This window comes from Acyrthosiphon pisum, chromosome A2, assembly GCF_005508785.2.
Source record: "Acyrthosiphon pisum isolate AL4f chromosome A2, pea_aphid_22Mar2018_4r6ur, whole genome shotgun sequence".
In the NCBI taxonomy this organism is placed as follows: Eukaryota; Metazoa; Arthropoda; class Insecta; order Hemiptera; family Aphididae; genus Acyrthosiphon; species Acyrthosiphon pisum.
In genome coordinates this window covers 37,128,258-37,141,801 of record NC_042495.1, presented here as the reverse complement: position 1 = coordinate 37,141,801, position 13,544 = coordinate 37,128,258, and the positions used below count along the sequence as shown (strand labels likewise).

The following is a 13,544-nucleotide window of genomic DNA, read 5'->3' as shown; positions in this document are numbered from 1 at the left end:
GTATTTTATTTTGGGTATGCAAAGTTAAGGTCAAAGTTTAGTTATACTCTATATACTGATGGCAAGACTTATTTTTAACCCTCAAAATAAATGTGTCTAATATTTAAAATTTAAAAAGAACACTGTTTAATATGGCATAAATTATCTATAGGTACGCCCTGCATTTTTTTTTTTTCTGAAACATGTATTGCAACAAGTTAAGAACGATGGTGCAAAAATAAATTGCGGAAATCATTATTTTGGAAATTATATTCTTCCAAAGTTTGGAATTTTGCGTATTTACCATACTTTACTGCCGTGCCTAGTGCCTATAACAAATTTTGAATTTTTTTTTATGTACCTATTTCAACAAGTTAAGAATGATGGTGAAACCAGCAATATATTTATGTTTTACCGGACATCCTTTTTTCAATTTGTTTAATTTAATATATGTAGTTAAACATGCTAAAAACGATAGTAAAGTCATAATTTGGCGGTCAAACTTAGTTCTCAAGTTTTAGCTATTTGAAGTCCAAGACCCATTCAAGGTGGTTTTCCATAATAAGACGAGGGATGTTTTTGATTTAAATTGTCTAAGAAGCGCAAAGAGTGAATGACCATGCCGAGTGTATAAGTGCTTTTAATAATTTTTATTTAACTCCGAGGCCCACCCAAGGTGGTTTCACATAACAGACCGAGGGATTCCAATGTTTTTGATTTAAATTGTCCAAGTGACCGCATCGAGCAAGTGACTACGCCGGGTGTATATGAAAATATTATAAATTTAGGTATAACTAAGTCTGACTGCCAAATTCAAACTTCACCATCATTTTTGCATGCTTAACTACATAAGTAAGTTAAAAAAAATCAAAAATTTGTTATAGGCACTTCGCGTGGCAGTAAAGTACTGTGTTGTATGCATGCATATAAAAACGTATAATTGCAAACTGTGCAAGGATTCAAGGATATAATACATCCAAAATGATGATTCCCACAATTTTTTTTTCACCTTCATTCTTAACTTATTGAAATATGTATGTTTAAAAAAAAAAATAATTCAAAAATAATGCTAGGTAGCTAATGTGAATTTATTCCTCAATATATTGTTTACTTTTCTAGCGTTTCAGCATTAGGGAAAAATTACTTATGAATTTTTTTTATTGTTACCAATTTTGTTTAGAAATGTTCCCAGCCTACTCAAAAATACAATATACATATTGCGTAGTATTTGTTTTTCAGGAAGCAACATACCAAAGGGGGTGCTATAGCACCCAAGCACCCCCCCCCCCCCTTTGAATCCGCGCCTGACTACATACAATACTATAATATATTCATTTTACTAATAATTTAATTTTAAAATGGTACTGTATTATTGTTTCCATACAAATATATATATACTATATAGTATATACAAGGATACAAGGTGGCCATTTTATCATTAGCTAGCAATTATGCTTTAATTCTATATTGTGTTTATAAAAGCTAGAATTTTGATTTTGCTGCCATTGAGGAAAAATTTCAACTTTTTCTTTATACTTCACCAAATGTCCATTCATATTGTTAGATTGGCTTTAATAACCCAAAAGGGTTAAATACAGATAAGGTTGTAACTTGCAAAAGTAGTATATTTTGTTATCTAGTGTCTGTACCATAGAATTTTATTTTGACATATAATATGAAACATTAATACAGAACAAATGACGTATTCATAAACTATGTTAAATTTACTATTAAATTTAAGAAGCCTAATGCTGTAATCATTTAATAAAAAGATTAATTATTTTTATTTGTACCGATTAAATCGAATAGAGCAATACAATTATGCAAATGTAATCAAATTACCATCGGTTGTAAAGTCCATTTCATTCATCATTTCTAATTCATCAGCGTGCATCATTTCAAATTCTTCTTCTGGATCCAAGTAGTCCATTTTAAGGCTTTTTGATTGCACTTTTAAACCAAATACTGTATTAAATATAACAAACCTATGTCCGTTATTTTACACCTGTATATAAATTTGCAATATATTAAATTTTTAAATTTTAATATTTAATTTACATTGATTGTCATTTCTCTATTCTGTGATTTCACTATGTTGGATGTAGTTCGAAAAATGATAAGGACCAAAATAAAGATACTTGTGGAGAAATCGTGGGTGAAATGGCGGCAAAATTATGTCATTATCACAGACCTTATAATCTGATAATGATGTTCCATGATGGTAGCCACCACGGTTAAAGATATACATATTAAAGTATATCTTTAACCGTGGTAGCCACAGAACACGGTCTTAGAAGATATCTTCTATAATCAGAAGATTATGGTAATATTGGTAATAGTGGACCACAATGGAAGGTAAATATATTATATGAACTTTGGTAGTTGGCACCACGGTTTAATATAGAATTCTATCTTAATTCGTGAGTTCGACTACGCGTAGAATAAAAGATTCTCCAATCATGGTTGATTGTGGGTATGATAAGAATATAAAATCCGGTTTACCTGGTTTACCTTCTTAATAGGTATTGCAGCTAATGGTAAATGGTACAAATGGACCAGTTGAGTATAGACATTATTATATGTAGTATAAACGTATAATATTATTATATTATAGCATATTCTATGATTATAGTGTCGAATATCGATTATATTATAAAGGTATTAGGGAAATGAGTAATCCATGTTATTTTACGTATTCAAGAAAACAGTATTATGTAATAGGTCTTTGTCTTAACTTCTTATAATTTTTTATTTTTTTTTCCTCTTTAGTCTTATTTATTGCATAATAAATAAAAAATAATAATATAACATAATTTCAAATTTGTTATGTAGCTAAAGAGTAAAGACTAATGACTATAGAGGTTACTGGTACATATTATATGCTGCCTACTAAGTTAAAAGTAAAATGATTTAATTTATACTTCTTTGTTTGAGTTGATTGAAACCATAAAAGTTAAATAATTAATAGTTATCACTTGATACATTTAAATATTTAATCCTAATCAGTAAATTTCAACGTTTGATTTTTATTTATTATATATACCTACCAATACATAAATATATTATAGGTAGTTTTTTTAACCAATTTTTTATTGAAAACATAATAAATACTAATAATTATTAATTAAACTTGCCAATTTCAAACAATAATAGTGATAATAATCAACTATGAAGAGATTAACAGCTAAATTAGTATTCATGGGATCTCAGGGTAAGTTAATTTATAGAAATAAACAGAAACTTGTACAAGCTTGGTAATTTGGTATTTCATATTGTATACTTGATGTATACTAATTAAACAAATATGAATAATTCATTATTATTTTATTATAGGTAATATCACATATTCACTGAAGGTTCCCATACACTGCAGCGGTGGCGATTACTGCTGGACACGGTAACAGCAAAATGAAGCCGGTCACAATCACCGCCAAGACAAAATAACTTTACCTCTACCACTGCAGTGTGTGGCTACCTTAACTCATAATATTATTTGCAATTGTTAATTTTAAATTCAATGTATAATGAAGGGTAATAATGAAAGAACTGAAGACACTTATAAATTTCTTCTTACTCAAAAATAAACTGCGAATTTCTTTCACTATATTAAATAGAACTTATCATGTTTAAATTTTTTCAATGTTTGATTTTTGATTCCTCACAAGTCACCATAATATTATATTATTATATGATTAGGTATATCTCTATATTGTTATAATTTATCCAAAACTGAAAACTTACCCACAAATTATTATAATGTTACAAAATATTACCTTTACCTACACCCACTAGACTGTATTTTTCTATTATAAATTAAATTATCATGGTTGCAGGTTGTAGGTTGTAGTACCAACGTTTATAAACCTTCATAGCCACAAGTCAAAACTTTAATTTGTATTTATTTATACCTATTATGAACTATGCATGAACTATGAACACATCATTTATTGAAAGCTCTAAGTAACTAATGAATAGTTATAGTTTTAAAAAAAAACAGAATATCAGTTATGGTACCAACAATATTATATTCTGCATAATATTGTATACTCATGTCACAATTTCTATACTCATGTATTTTGGTGAAACTGAAATTTCCCAACGAACGGATAAAAGAGTCAGCCCTTTTAAACGGTAATTTCAAATTTGGTTTCAAAGTTGTCTTTTGACTCTTTTTAAAGTTGAAAATGATTGTTCAACTTCAGTTGTAAATGCTGGAAGGGTTACTAAAACTCGTAACAAATGATTATTCGGGTAAAAAGTTGAATCACACGAGTCTAAAATAGCCATAATATCTGTAGGGCTTTCTTCATTATTTTTCCACTTTTCACACCAAAGTAAATACTCACTCGCTATATTTTTATTCAGTCATTTTATCTTCAAAAATTATACCGTATTATATTTAATACGGTACATTAAAACTTATTCACTAATTGCTTTTTTCAGGTGTTGGTAAATCAAGTATAATCACAAGATACATAAAAGGAGATTTCAAAAAGGAATGTGAAGCAACAATTGGTGCTTCATTTATGTATGCTAAAGTTACATTACGGGACTACCAAATTACTTTAAAAGTACCTAATTTAGTTTTATATTTAATTACCTAATTAAATTAAATAATAATAATAATTTTACTATTGTGTGTTGTATTTGTTTTTCAAGGTTTGGGATACAGCTGGACAAGAGCGGTTTCGTAGCTTAGTACCAATGTATTACAGGAATTCAGATGCAGTCGCTATTATTTTTGATGTATCAGACAGAGACTCATTTAATCAAGTTAAAAATTGGATTAATGGTATTTTTACAATTTTAAACTGTCTAAAATGAGTAAAACATGAACTTATCTTTTGTTATTAATTTAATATGTATACAGAAATATAGTATAATAATTTTATATTTATTTTAATTTCAGAAGTAAGAAAAAATACAGATACCCCTGTTGTTTATTATGTAGTTGGTAACAAAACTGATCTTATAGATACACGAGTAATAATGTATGAAGAAGCTGAAGAATTCGCTAATTCGGTGAATGCTCGTTATTGGGAAACTAGTGTTTACTCAAACACAGGTGAGATTATATCAAGATTCTAGATTATAATAATGTGTACAAAATAAGTTTACATATTCTCTGCTGTACTTTTTTAACACGCACATCTTCCAGAAATAAGTTACTTCAAAATTTAATTTAATCATATTTATATAAATCTCTATTACACTGATTACTGTTATTTAAGAGGATTACAGCACACAATTTTTTTTCTTTCTTTAACCCACGCTACACTACATATTTTGCATTTAGCAGAATCAATCTTGTGTTGTTAGCTTCAATATTATTACAATGAATTTCCCTATTTTCAAACTTCAAGAACATTATCTGTGTTTGTACTTTGACTTTTTAATGATATTTACATTTTTATACAAGTTATAAGTTTGTAAAATATTACAATTAACAATTTAAAAGTGATCATAATATATTATGAGGAAAAAATTAAAATATGTAAAAAGCCAATAAATAAAATATACTGATAATATTTTTAACTTTAAGTTTGATAGTAGGTCGATTCACTATAATATTAAATCTACAGTGGGTCCCGCTGATTTGGAATTAATGGGACTGGACTCCAGTGGCAGATTGAACTTAAATTTTAAATGATGCATTTTCATAATTAAGTACTTAGTACCACCACCACTACCACCCATTATAACTCATAACAAAGTTATGATATTTTAAATAAAATGTGGTCAAGAGGTCAAACCTTAGCATTTAATTCTGCGCCACAGACTGCACGGGGTGGCATCGCCCCCATGTTGGGCATGGGTCAGAAAGCAAAAAATAGTATGCTGAAATCCTCTTAAAATTGATTAATATTAAAACTAAAACCTATATTGTTTTTCAGGTATTCAAGACTTATTTACAAATATTGGTCGAAACCTTATAGAAATAGTAGAAAGTTCAAAACCACCAGTGCATTTAAAACTTGAAATTGATCCAGAAGAAGCTCCTAACAATGAAAGGATTAATAATTCTAAGATACAATGTTGTACCAATTGATAATGTAATTTAATATATCTATTATGCAATGTATATAATATGTGTTATGTATTTAACATTATACTAAATTATTAATTATTACAGCTAAATATATAAAAAAAAATTCTTTTAAAATAATAAGTCTTTGCCATTGGAATTACTTTTCATTTTTAAATATTATGATATCTATTACTACACAACTATGAACTAAGAACTACTTATTAGATGTTAACATCGATTGTTTTTTTCTAAACATACAGACATTTTAAAATGATAACAAATATTTTTATTGTTTTTTTTAAGTTTAAAAATAACTGACAAATCTAAAACAATTTTATCCAAATGTCTACATTTAATTATTTACATTGTTATTTTTTCGTAATATATTTATTTTTATTTTACTACAATGTATTGATTTTTTTTTTCTAAGGACATTTTTTATGTGGATACTAAAAAAACCAATTCATGTTATTTGTACAGCTTCAAAATCTGTGATAGATTCAGCTATGTTATGAAAAGTATTGAATTTATAATATTTTTGGGTATTGACTCCTAAGCACAAAATTTTATAAAATTTCAATGATTTATAATTGGTTTAAAATGTATAATAACTATTAATTTAATGCATCACTAAAAACTAACAACATTCAACATCTACCTCTTCTTTTTTTTGACAATCTGGGATTATGACTGCTCATCAGATTTTACTTAACAATAAAAGATAAATTCCCATGCCTCATAACAAATAAATAATAAGAGTTTGTATAATCATGTGATAAATACCACCTACCGGTAGAGGATTATATGCTTCCCAAATACTATTTTTTTCTTTCTAGTCCGCGTGCAACATATTCAAAACGTTTCACTCAGAAATTTTTTTTTTTATATGTTCAATGTTCATATAATCTTAGAGCAAAATAACCTATTACAAAAATTATAGAGAATAATATTTTTGAATGTATGATACATCGATTATCGATATTACAAGAGTAGTTAAATATAACATTTCAGATTTTTTAATCATTGAATCCTTGTATTACAATACTATTATATTATAGAATAGCCATCAATAGGTTTTTTAATTAAAAAGAGTTAAGAGTTTTAAGATAAAAATTCTTTGGGTATAGAATCATGGGTAAATATAATTAAGATTTGCTTACATTATTATTATAAGTACTTAATACTAGGTAGGTACCTACCTACCTACTTTAGTAAATATATTGTATTAATGTACACTGTACAGTAAGACTGGCGTTCTTCAAGGAACCAGCTCAAAAGAGAGTGTTATGCGGGCATGAACTATAGTATAGTAAATGTAGCGAGTAGTGACAGCAGAAAATGGCCATGAACGTTCTTTGTGGGGGGGGGGGGTGTCTAACCTCCACCACCACCACTCATAATATTTAATAAATATTCAGTGAGAAAATTTGACACTTGGTCCAAGTTCTCAGTGTGTGTCTGTCATTACATAGGTAGTAAAATACTTCGATTTTCTACTTCAACATAATTTCTGATAAGAAAGTACCTAAATCTAGTTGGTACTTGGTACCTACTTGGTAATTGGTATTTTGGACTGAGCAGAGACGATTTGTCAGCCAAGGATATTTCATATTATATTTTTGTTATTAATAATACGGTAGCCGGTAAGTTGAATTAATATTAAATGTATACAATAATATACTTTAGAAGTTGCAAGTACCCATGAATAATATTTTAAAATTATAACACAAAACTAAAATCGTTTTCTTCTTAATTTAAATATCTAATTTCGTCCAAACTTGAACTTAAAAGAACTATAAAAAAAACTGTGTTTATATATTATTATGTTTTGAATTTTATGGTTACAGTATGAACTGTTTATGTGGAACCTTATTTCAAATTTTAAATCCTTAGCTACAGCCTTTTTTACCTGTAAATTATAACATAATAGAAAGAGGTGTGATTAAAATATTATATTGTTAATAGAATTATTATAATAATTATATAGGTACTATTGTATTTATTATTATATTTTATTTTATTACGTTTTATTATTTTAGGGCATTAGAAGAAGTTATCTGGTTACGCACTTACGCCACTGCAATGCCCCCATACCCAAGTGTCTACGAAAAGCGGCACCGTAACTAGATAAATACAAAATGCAAATGCTTACTAATAAGTAATAACTATATTAGTAAAAGGAATAATGCAATAATTAAGTACTAGTATGGAAAATAAGAGTACCAAAGACTATGGCAACTGTACTAAATGTCTATTGATACCATATAGCTCATTATAGCTATTAGCAATAAATAGAAAGTGGCGTATTATACGAAAAAAATCCACACCATTATTAAGTATTGTATTTGTGTTAAGTACATAATCCCTTTACGGTTGCGGCGTGCACTGACGCCGGTTCGATCCCAGCGACGGGCAGTATATCTTTCTCAGGGCAGTCACAGTGTCCGGCGAAAGAGAGGCCGCCTTCCCCACCCGGGCATGGCAGACACCTACGGGTGCCCACTAGAAAATTCTGCCAAACACAAAAACGTGTTCCTCCAACACGTCCCCAGTAGCAACGGTTCGGGTGATGACAGAGAGTAGCATATCGTGCGAGTAATAATTCGTCTATAGACTTTCGAAAATAATTTCTCCGCACCACAAACATTTAAACACACATACACACACACACACACACACACCTCTATATACACCTACAAAACACTGTTTTAAGTTTATTAATTGTTTTTCAATCGTGTCGGAGACGCCAGACGCGCGTCTGGGACGTTTTCGTAAAAAGGTCAAAATGTCGATCATAAGCGTGCGCACGGGGTAGTCATGGTAGGTACTTGACTACTCTGCGAACTCCCCCCAGCACCCCTCAATATTCAATATTATTATTGTTAAAATTGAGTAATTTTAGTCAATCATAAAAATAATTTTTTACACGGTAAATGTAGTTAAATGAGCTAGGTTACCCCATCCAAATTAGTTTTTGTAACTTAGGTATGAATATGAATATTATAAATACATAGGTAATATGTGCAGTGTGTTAATGTATTTATGTATGACTACCCTTCCAGAAATTCTGCGCACGTTTATGCAGTCGATTTATGTTATTGCGTTTGAAGAAGGCGCCTTTTTTACTTTAAATTTTTAATCAGATGATTTTTTTTAAATGTTGACACTTGACGAGTATGTAATTCAAAATTTGAACGATTATGGAGTACATAGTTTACAAGTTATATAAGTATTTACTATTTATGTAAGGGTAATTGTCCTTAAGAATTAAGACCTTAATAGGTATCTATAGTCTTACAAAATATAAAAATGTTTAATATAATTTAATATTGTATAAAAAGTAACATCATAATATTGTGCAATCATAATAGCATCCCCAGACAGCATTTTGTAATGATAATATTATAATAGTATTATAACAACGTTATACTAATATTATTCGTTATTATAATGTTATAATAATATTATTAAACAAAAAATTGCTGTCTGGGTCATTGTTTTTCCGCAATTTGTTAAATCACGTCATATGTATTCCTGTGTTAGTGTGTTACAATAACAGGGTCAATAGGTCACTGTATATGGCCAAATTTTAGCATACTGACGTACTGTAGGTCTATAGGCATTACATTATAATATTACTTACCTGAGTGTTATGTGTGATTGTGTGAAGTGTACGTCATGAGTTAGTAAAATATTACTTATTACTAAAACCAGTATACCTAGTCATTTTTGTTTATCGATGTACAAACATAATCCTAAACTCAACAAAAATAAATATGATTTTTATTATTTATTTACTATTTAGTTCTTATAATCTCGATCAGTTACAATTTTTAATAGAGTTCTACAAAACGCATATACATATATTTTAGATTCTGAGTGAAACGATGATTTTACAATGATGTGTGTTTTTCTTTTTTTTTTTTGTGTCTGTCATCACGGTTTATTGCAGTAAAACTGCTTCGATTTTCTTCTACAGTATGTTGTTCGATGGGACAATGAATCTAGTTGGTGCATTGGGGAGGTCAAAATTTAAAATTCCTAATAGTTTTTAAAAGCGCCGGGAAAAACAACATAAAAATTAAGGGAAAACGGGAATTTTTACGCAAAAACAGTTGTCCAAAAAATCGATATTGGTTTTTGGTACAACTTTAAAGCAAATAAACGTATATACATGACCTTTTCACTGGTTTTTTATATTCTCATTTTCAATACACGATAAAAATTTTCAAAATATTTTGATTTGTTTTAAACTGTTTAGGCTTTTCATTTTCCAATTTTATTAGTTTTTATTTCTATAAATGTCAATAAAACTTTATTTGTTGAGTAAAAATTCTTGAAAATGTAATACAACGCTCCTACTATATTGTTACAATGACATTTGAAAAATATTAAAAATCCTTAGTCACAGTTTTTTTTTTATAAGCATTTAAAGTTCAAATCTTGACAAAATACGGAAAAATCACAAAAATTTGCAAATTATTTTGAGTTAAGAATTCGTAAAAATTTTTCTTTTTAAATCTAAGATTTTAAAATGTAATACAAGATTCCTTATAAGATTATCTACCTTTATCAAAAAAAAAGTGTCTATGAGAAAGTCATATTCAATTTTTATGAGCGTTTGAAGTTCATATTTTTACAATATTGGATGTTCACTCGACATGTAGCGATTTTGCTATTTTGTTGTCATTCAAAAACGAATAATTTTAGATACATGAAAATTTTACTGAATATTTATATTTTCATTTTCCATACACCATAAAATTTTAAAAATATTTTGACTCTTTTTGAGCTGTTTACAGACATTGTGAGTTTTCAATTTATTTAGTTTTTTTCTATACATTTTAATACAATTTTATTTGTTTGGTAAAAAAGCGTCAAAATTTAATGTAAGGCTCCTGATATATTGTTAAAATAGCAGTTGAAAATATTGAAAATACATTGGCACAATTTTTTTTTATAAGCATTTAAAGTTCGAATATTGACAACATTTAATAATTATTTTGTCGTTAAAAATCCATAAAATGTTCAACTTTTATATAGCTAAGGATTGAAAATTAAAACAAGACTCTACGTAAATAGGTTATAATATATAAATTACTTTATTCACAATAATATCATCAAATATACTTAGTAGGTACTATCATAGGCTGACTGACCGTTTTCGCTCAGAATCGTTTTTCTTATACAATGATACTATATCATTGAATTCAAATTTAACACCATCCATTACAGCAGCGTTTCCCAAACCATGGGTCGCGACTCGCGGTTACGATTACAGTTATACAGATCTAAAGCTATATTATCTGTATTTATAAGGTATTATTATTTATTATGACGAGAATATTCACGAAGATTTTTTGTACTGCTTTAGATTGAGCACAACGACAACCGGTGAAGATATTTATAGCTCTTGAGACAATTTTTTTATAGAAAACAATATTCAGTGGACAAACTGTGTAGGTGTAACTACTGATGGTGCGGCATCGATGACGGGTAAACATGTTGGTGTGGTACGACGTATAAAAGAAGTAGCCCCAGATGCCGAATGGACTCATTGTATGCTTCACAGAGAGGCACTTGTGTCAAAAAAAATGTCAACTGACTTAAATAAAGTGTATTATATTGTTATATATTGTATTCGTATTTTATTTATTTATTAATTAAGTTATTATTATTCAGTATATTGTATTCGTATTTTATTTATTTATTAATTAAGTTATTATTATTCAGTATATTGTATTCGTATTGTATTTTATAAAAAACTCAAAGATAAAATGGATTATAGTAAAAATCATATTTATTTACGGCATACTTTTTTTTAGGGGGGGGGGGAGGTCGCGTACCTAATAAAGATTAAATTTATGGATTGCCATAGCAAAAAGGTTGGGAAACGCTGCATTACAGCGAACCACGCTTGTAACCTACTATACAGCAGAGCCTGTAACCTACTATACTATACAGCAGAGCCTGTAACCTACTATACTATACAGCAGAGCGACATCCACTTGCCCACCTTTTTCTTATTTTTATTTTTAATTTAAAAACTATACAATCTATGTAATATGAAAATAGTATAATAAGCATAAGTGATGTCCTTTCTATATAACGTGATGGCTTGAGGAAAGAACCAATTAGTCGAGGCACTTCGGTGTGAATTATTTTTATATTTAAACATAAAGACCTTATAATGTCCCAATTTTCGCTGTAATGACGTACAAGGTATAGTTGGAAAAAAATCCTAAGTATAAAAATTAAGGAGATAAATTATAATGCGACGGGCACAATATAAATAGTTTATAAGTATAATTGATTGTATACTATTGATAATTTTGTAAATTATATATAATAAATATATCACCTAAATTTAATATAAAACTATTAATGAAGAAATAAAATTAATTTTATGTTAATATTTTTTTTTAGAAATTGTAAATAAATTTAGTAAAATTAAAATAATATATTTTATGATTATGTTCATTATAGCGCTTTCTAATGTTATGAGCGATATTAGGAAATCTTCGACACTATTTTCATCGTTTTACATTCTTGAATATACATAGTTCTTTAAACCTTTTTTTTTTACAGTTTAGTACTCATTTGCGTAGGTACATAAATCAAAAAAAAAGGTTGGTCATTTTTAAATACCATTATTGGGTTTAAAAGTAAATTTTGGTTATTTTTTAGATATTTTTCGATAGTTTTTATAACATTTAAATCCAGGCCTGATCAGAAAGAAAATAGATATAATATAAATCGGTAAACTTTTATAGATACCTGTACTGAGTATTTTTTTCCTAGTATTTTTTTCGCAATTTAACAAGACACACGGGTCTTTAGGTACCTAGACGTTATCCTGGAATAGTTGTATTCAAATATAATATATACCTAATATATAATAATTCATCGTTTAAGAAAGATTTATGATACCTACGTATTTACTAACGCATAACAAATAATTTTATTTAAATATAGGATTAATGCAATATTGACAATTTATTGTTATAACTTATCAGTACTAAGTGCACAGACATAGATTACAAATTACAATAAATACGCACTTGTATTTGTTTATTAATTGTTTACTATAGAGTATAGGTACTTTACTTTTTCAAGTACCTATGTGGTTTACGTTTGATAGGCGATACCTATTAATTATTATTTATTAATACCTATAAATTATAATACCTATTTGATAAAATTTTTAATTTCAACACCGCGTTCTCACTGTTTCTTTTTTTCTCGACGCTGCGACTTCGTTGGCGTTTAATCGAAATCATTGAACAATTGTTGTATTACACTAGGCTGTAGTTCTGCATGAGTAATGTTGTTCTGTGTCAATTTCAGTTTAACGAAATATATTATAATTATTGTTCGGCACTTCTTAGATTCGCATGTTTTTTTGATGTTAGTTGGATATTCTAGGCTCTAACAGGACCAAATTCAGGGCAGGGCATGAGGGTATGTGCCAGGGGTGCAATTCTAAGGGGCTGCAAATATAAATACTACTATTATGTATTGTTTAATATATTTTAAC

General features: G+C 28.3%; 2 protein-coding genes across 5 annotated transcripts in view; one reads left to right on the top strand and one right to left on the bottom strand.

The window, feature by feature from the left end:
* Nucleotides 1-2,198, bottom strand: part of LOC100160476 (chromosome transmission fidelity protein 18 homolog) — a 32,876-nt gene extending 30,678 nt beyond the window's left edge. Inside the window, exon 1 of one of the 2 annotated variants that reach the window (XM_029490987.1) lies at nucleotides 1,822-2,198. In XM_029490987.1, the coding sequence (XP_029346847.1) occupies nucleotides 1,822-1,909 (88 nt within the window). In that variant the 5' untranslated portion in view covers nucleotides 1,910-2,198. The remainder of the gene's footprint in view (nucleotides 1-1,821) is intronic. The other variant, XM_001944150.5, reaches the window with a different exon arrangement.
* A 114-nt stretch (nucleotides 2,199-2,312) lies between these two features.
* Nucleotides 2,313-6,145, top strand: LOC100161828 (ras-related protein RABF2a). Of its 3 annotated transcripts, none has more exons than XM_008181639.2 (5): nucleotides 2,313-2,334; nucleotides 4,423-4,550; nucleotides 4,639-4,771; nucleotides 4,889-5,044; nucleotides 5,874-6,145. In XM_008181639.2, exons 1-5 carry the CDS (start codon nucleotides 2,328-2,330, stop codon nucleotides 6,026-6,028), a joined length of 579 nt encoding a protein of 192 aa, XP_008179861.1. In that variant the 5' UTR covers nucleotides 2,313-2,327; the 3' UTR covers nucleotides 6,029-6,145. The 3 variants fall into 3 exon arrangements, with proteins under 3 accessions (XP_008179861.1, XP_001944237.1, XP_016657351.1); XM_001944202.5 differs by lacking the exon at nucleotides 2,313-2,334 and adding an exon at nucleotides 2,537-3,190; XM_016801862.2 differs by lacking the exon at nucleotides 2,313-2,334 and adding an exon at nucleotides 3,708-4,110.
* The last annotated feature ends 7,399 nt before the right edge of the window (nucleotides 6,146-13,544 follow it).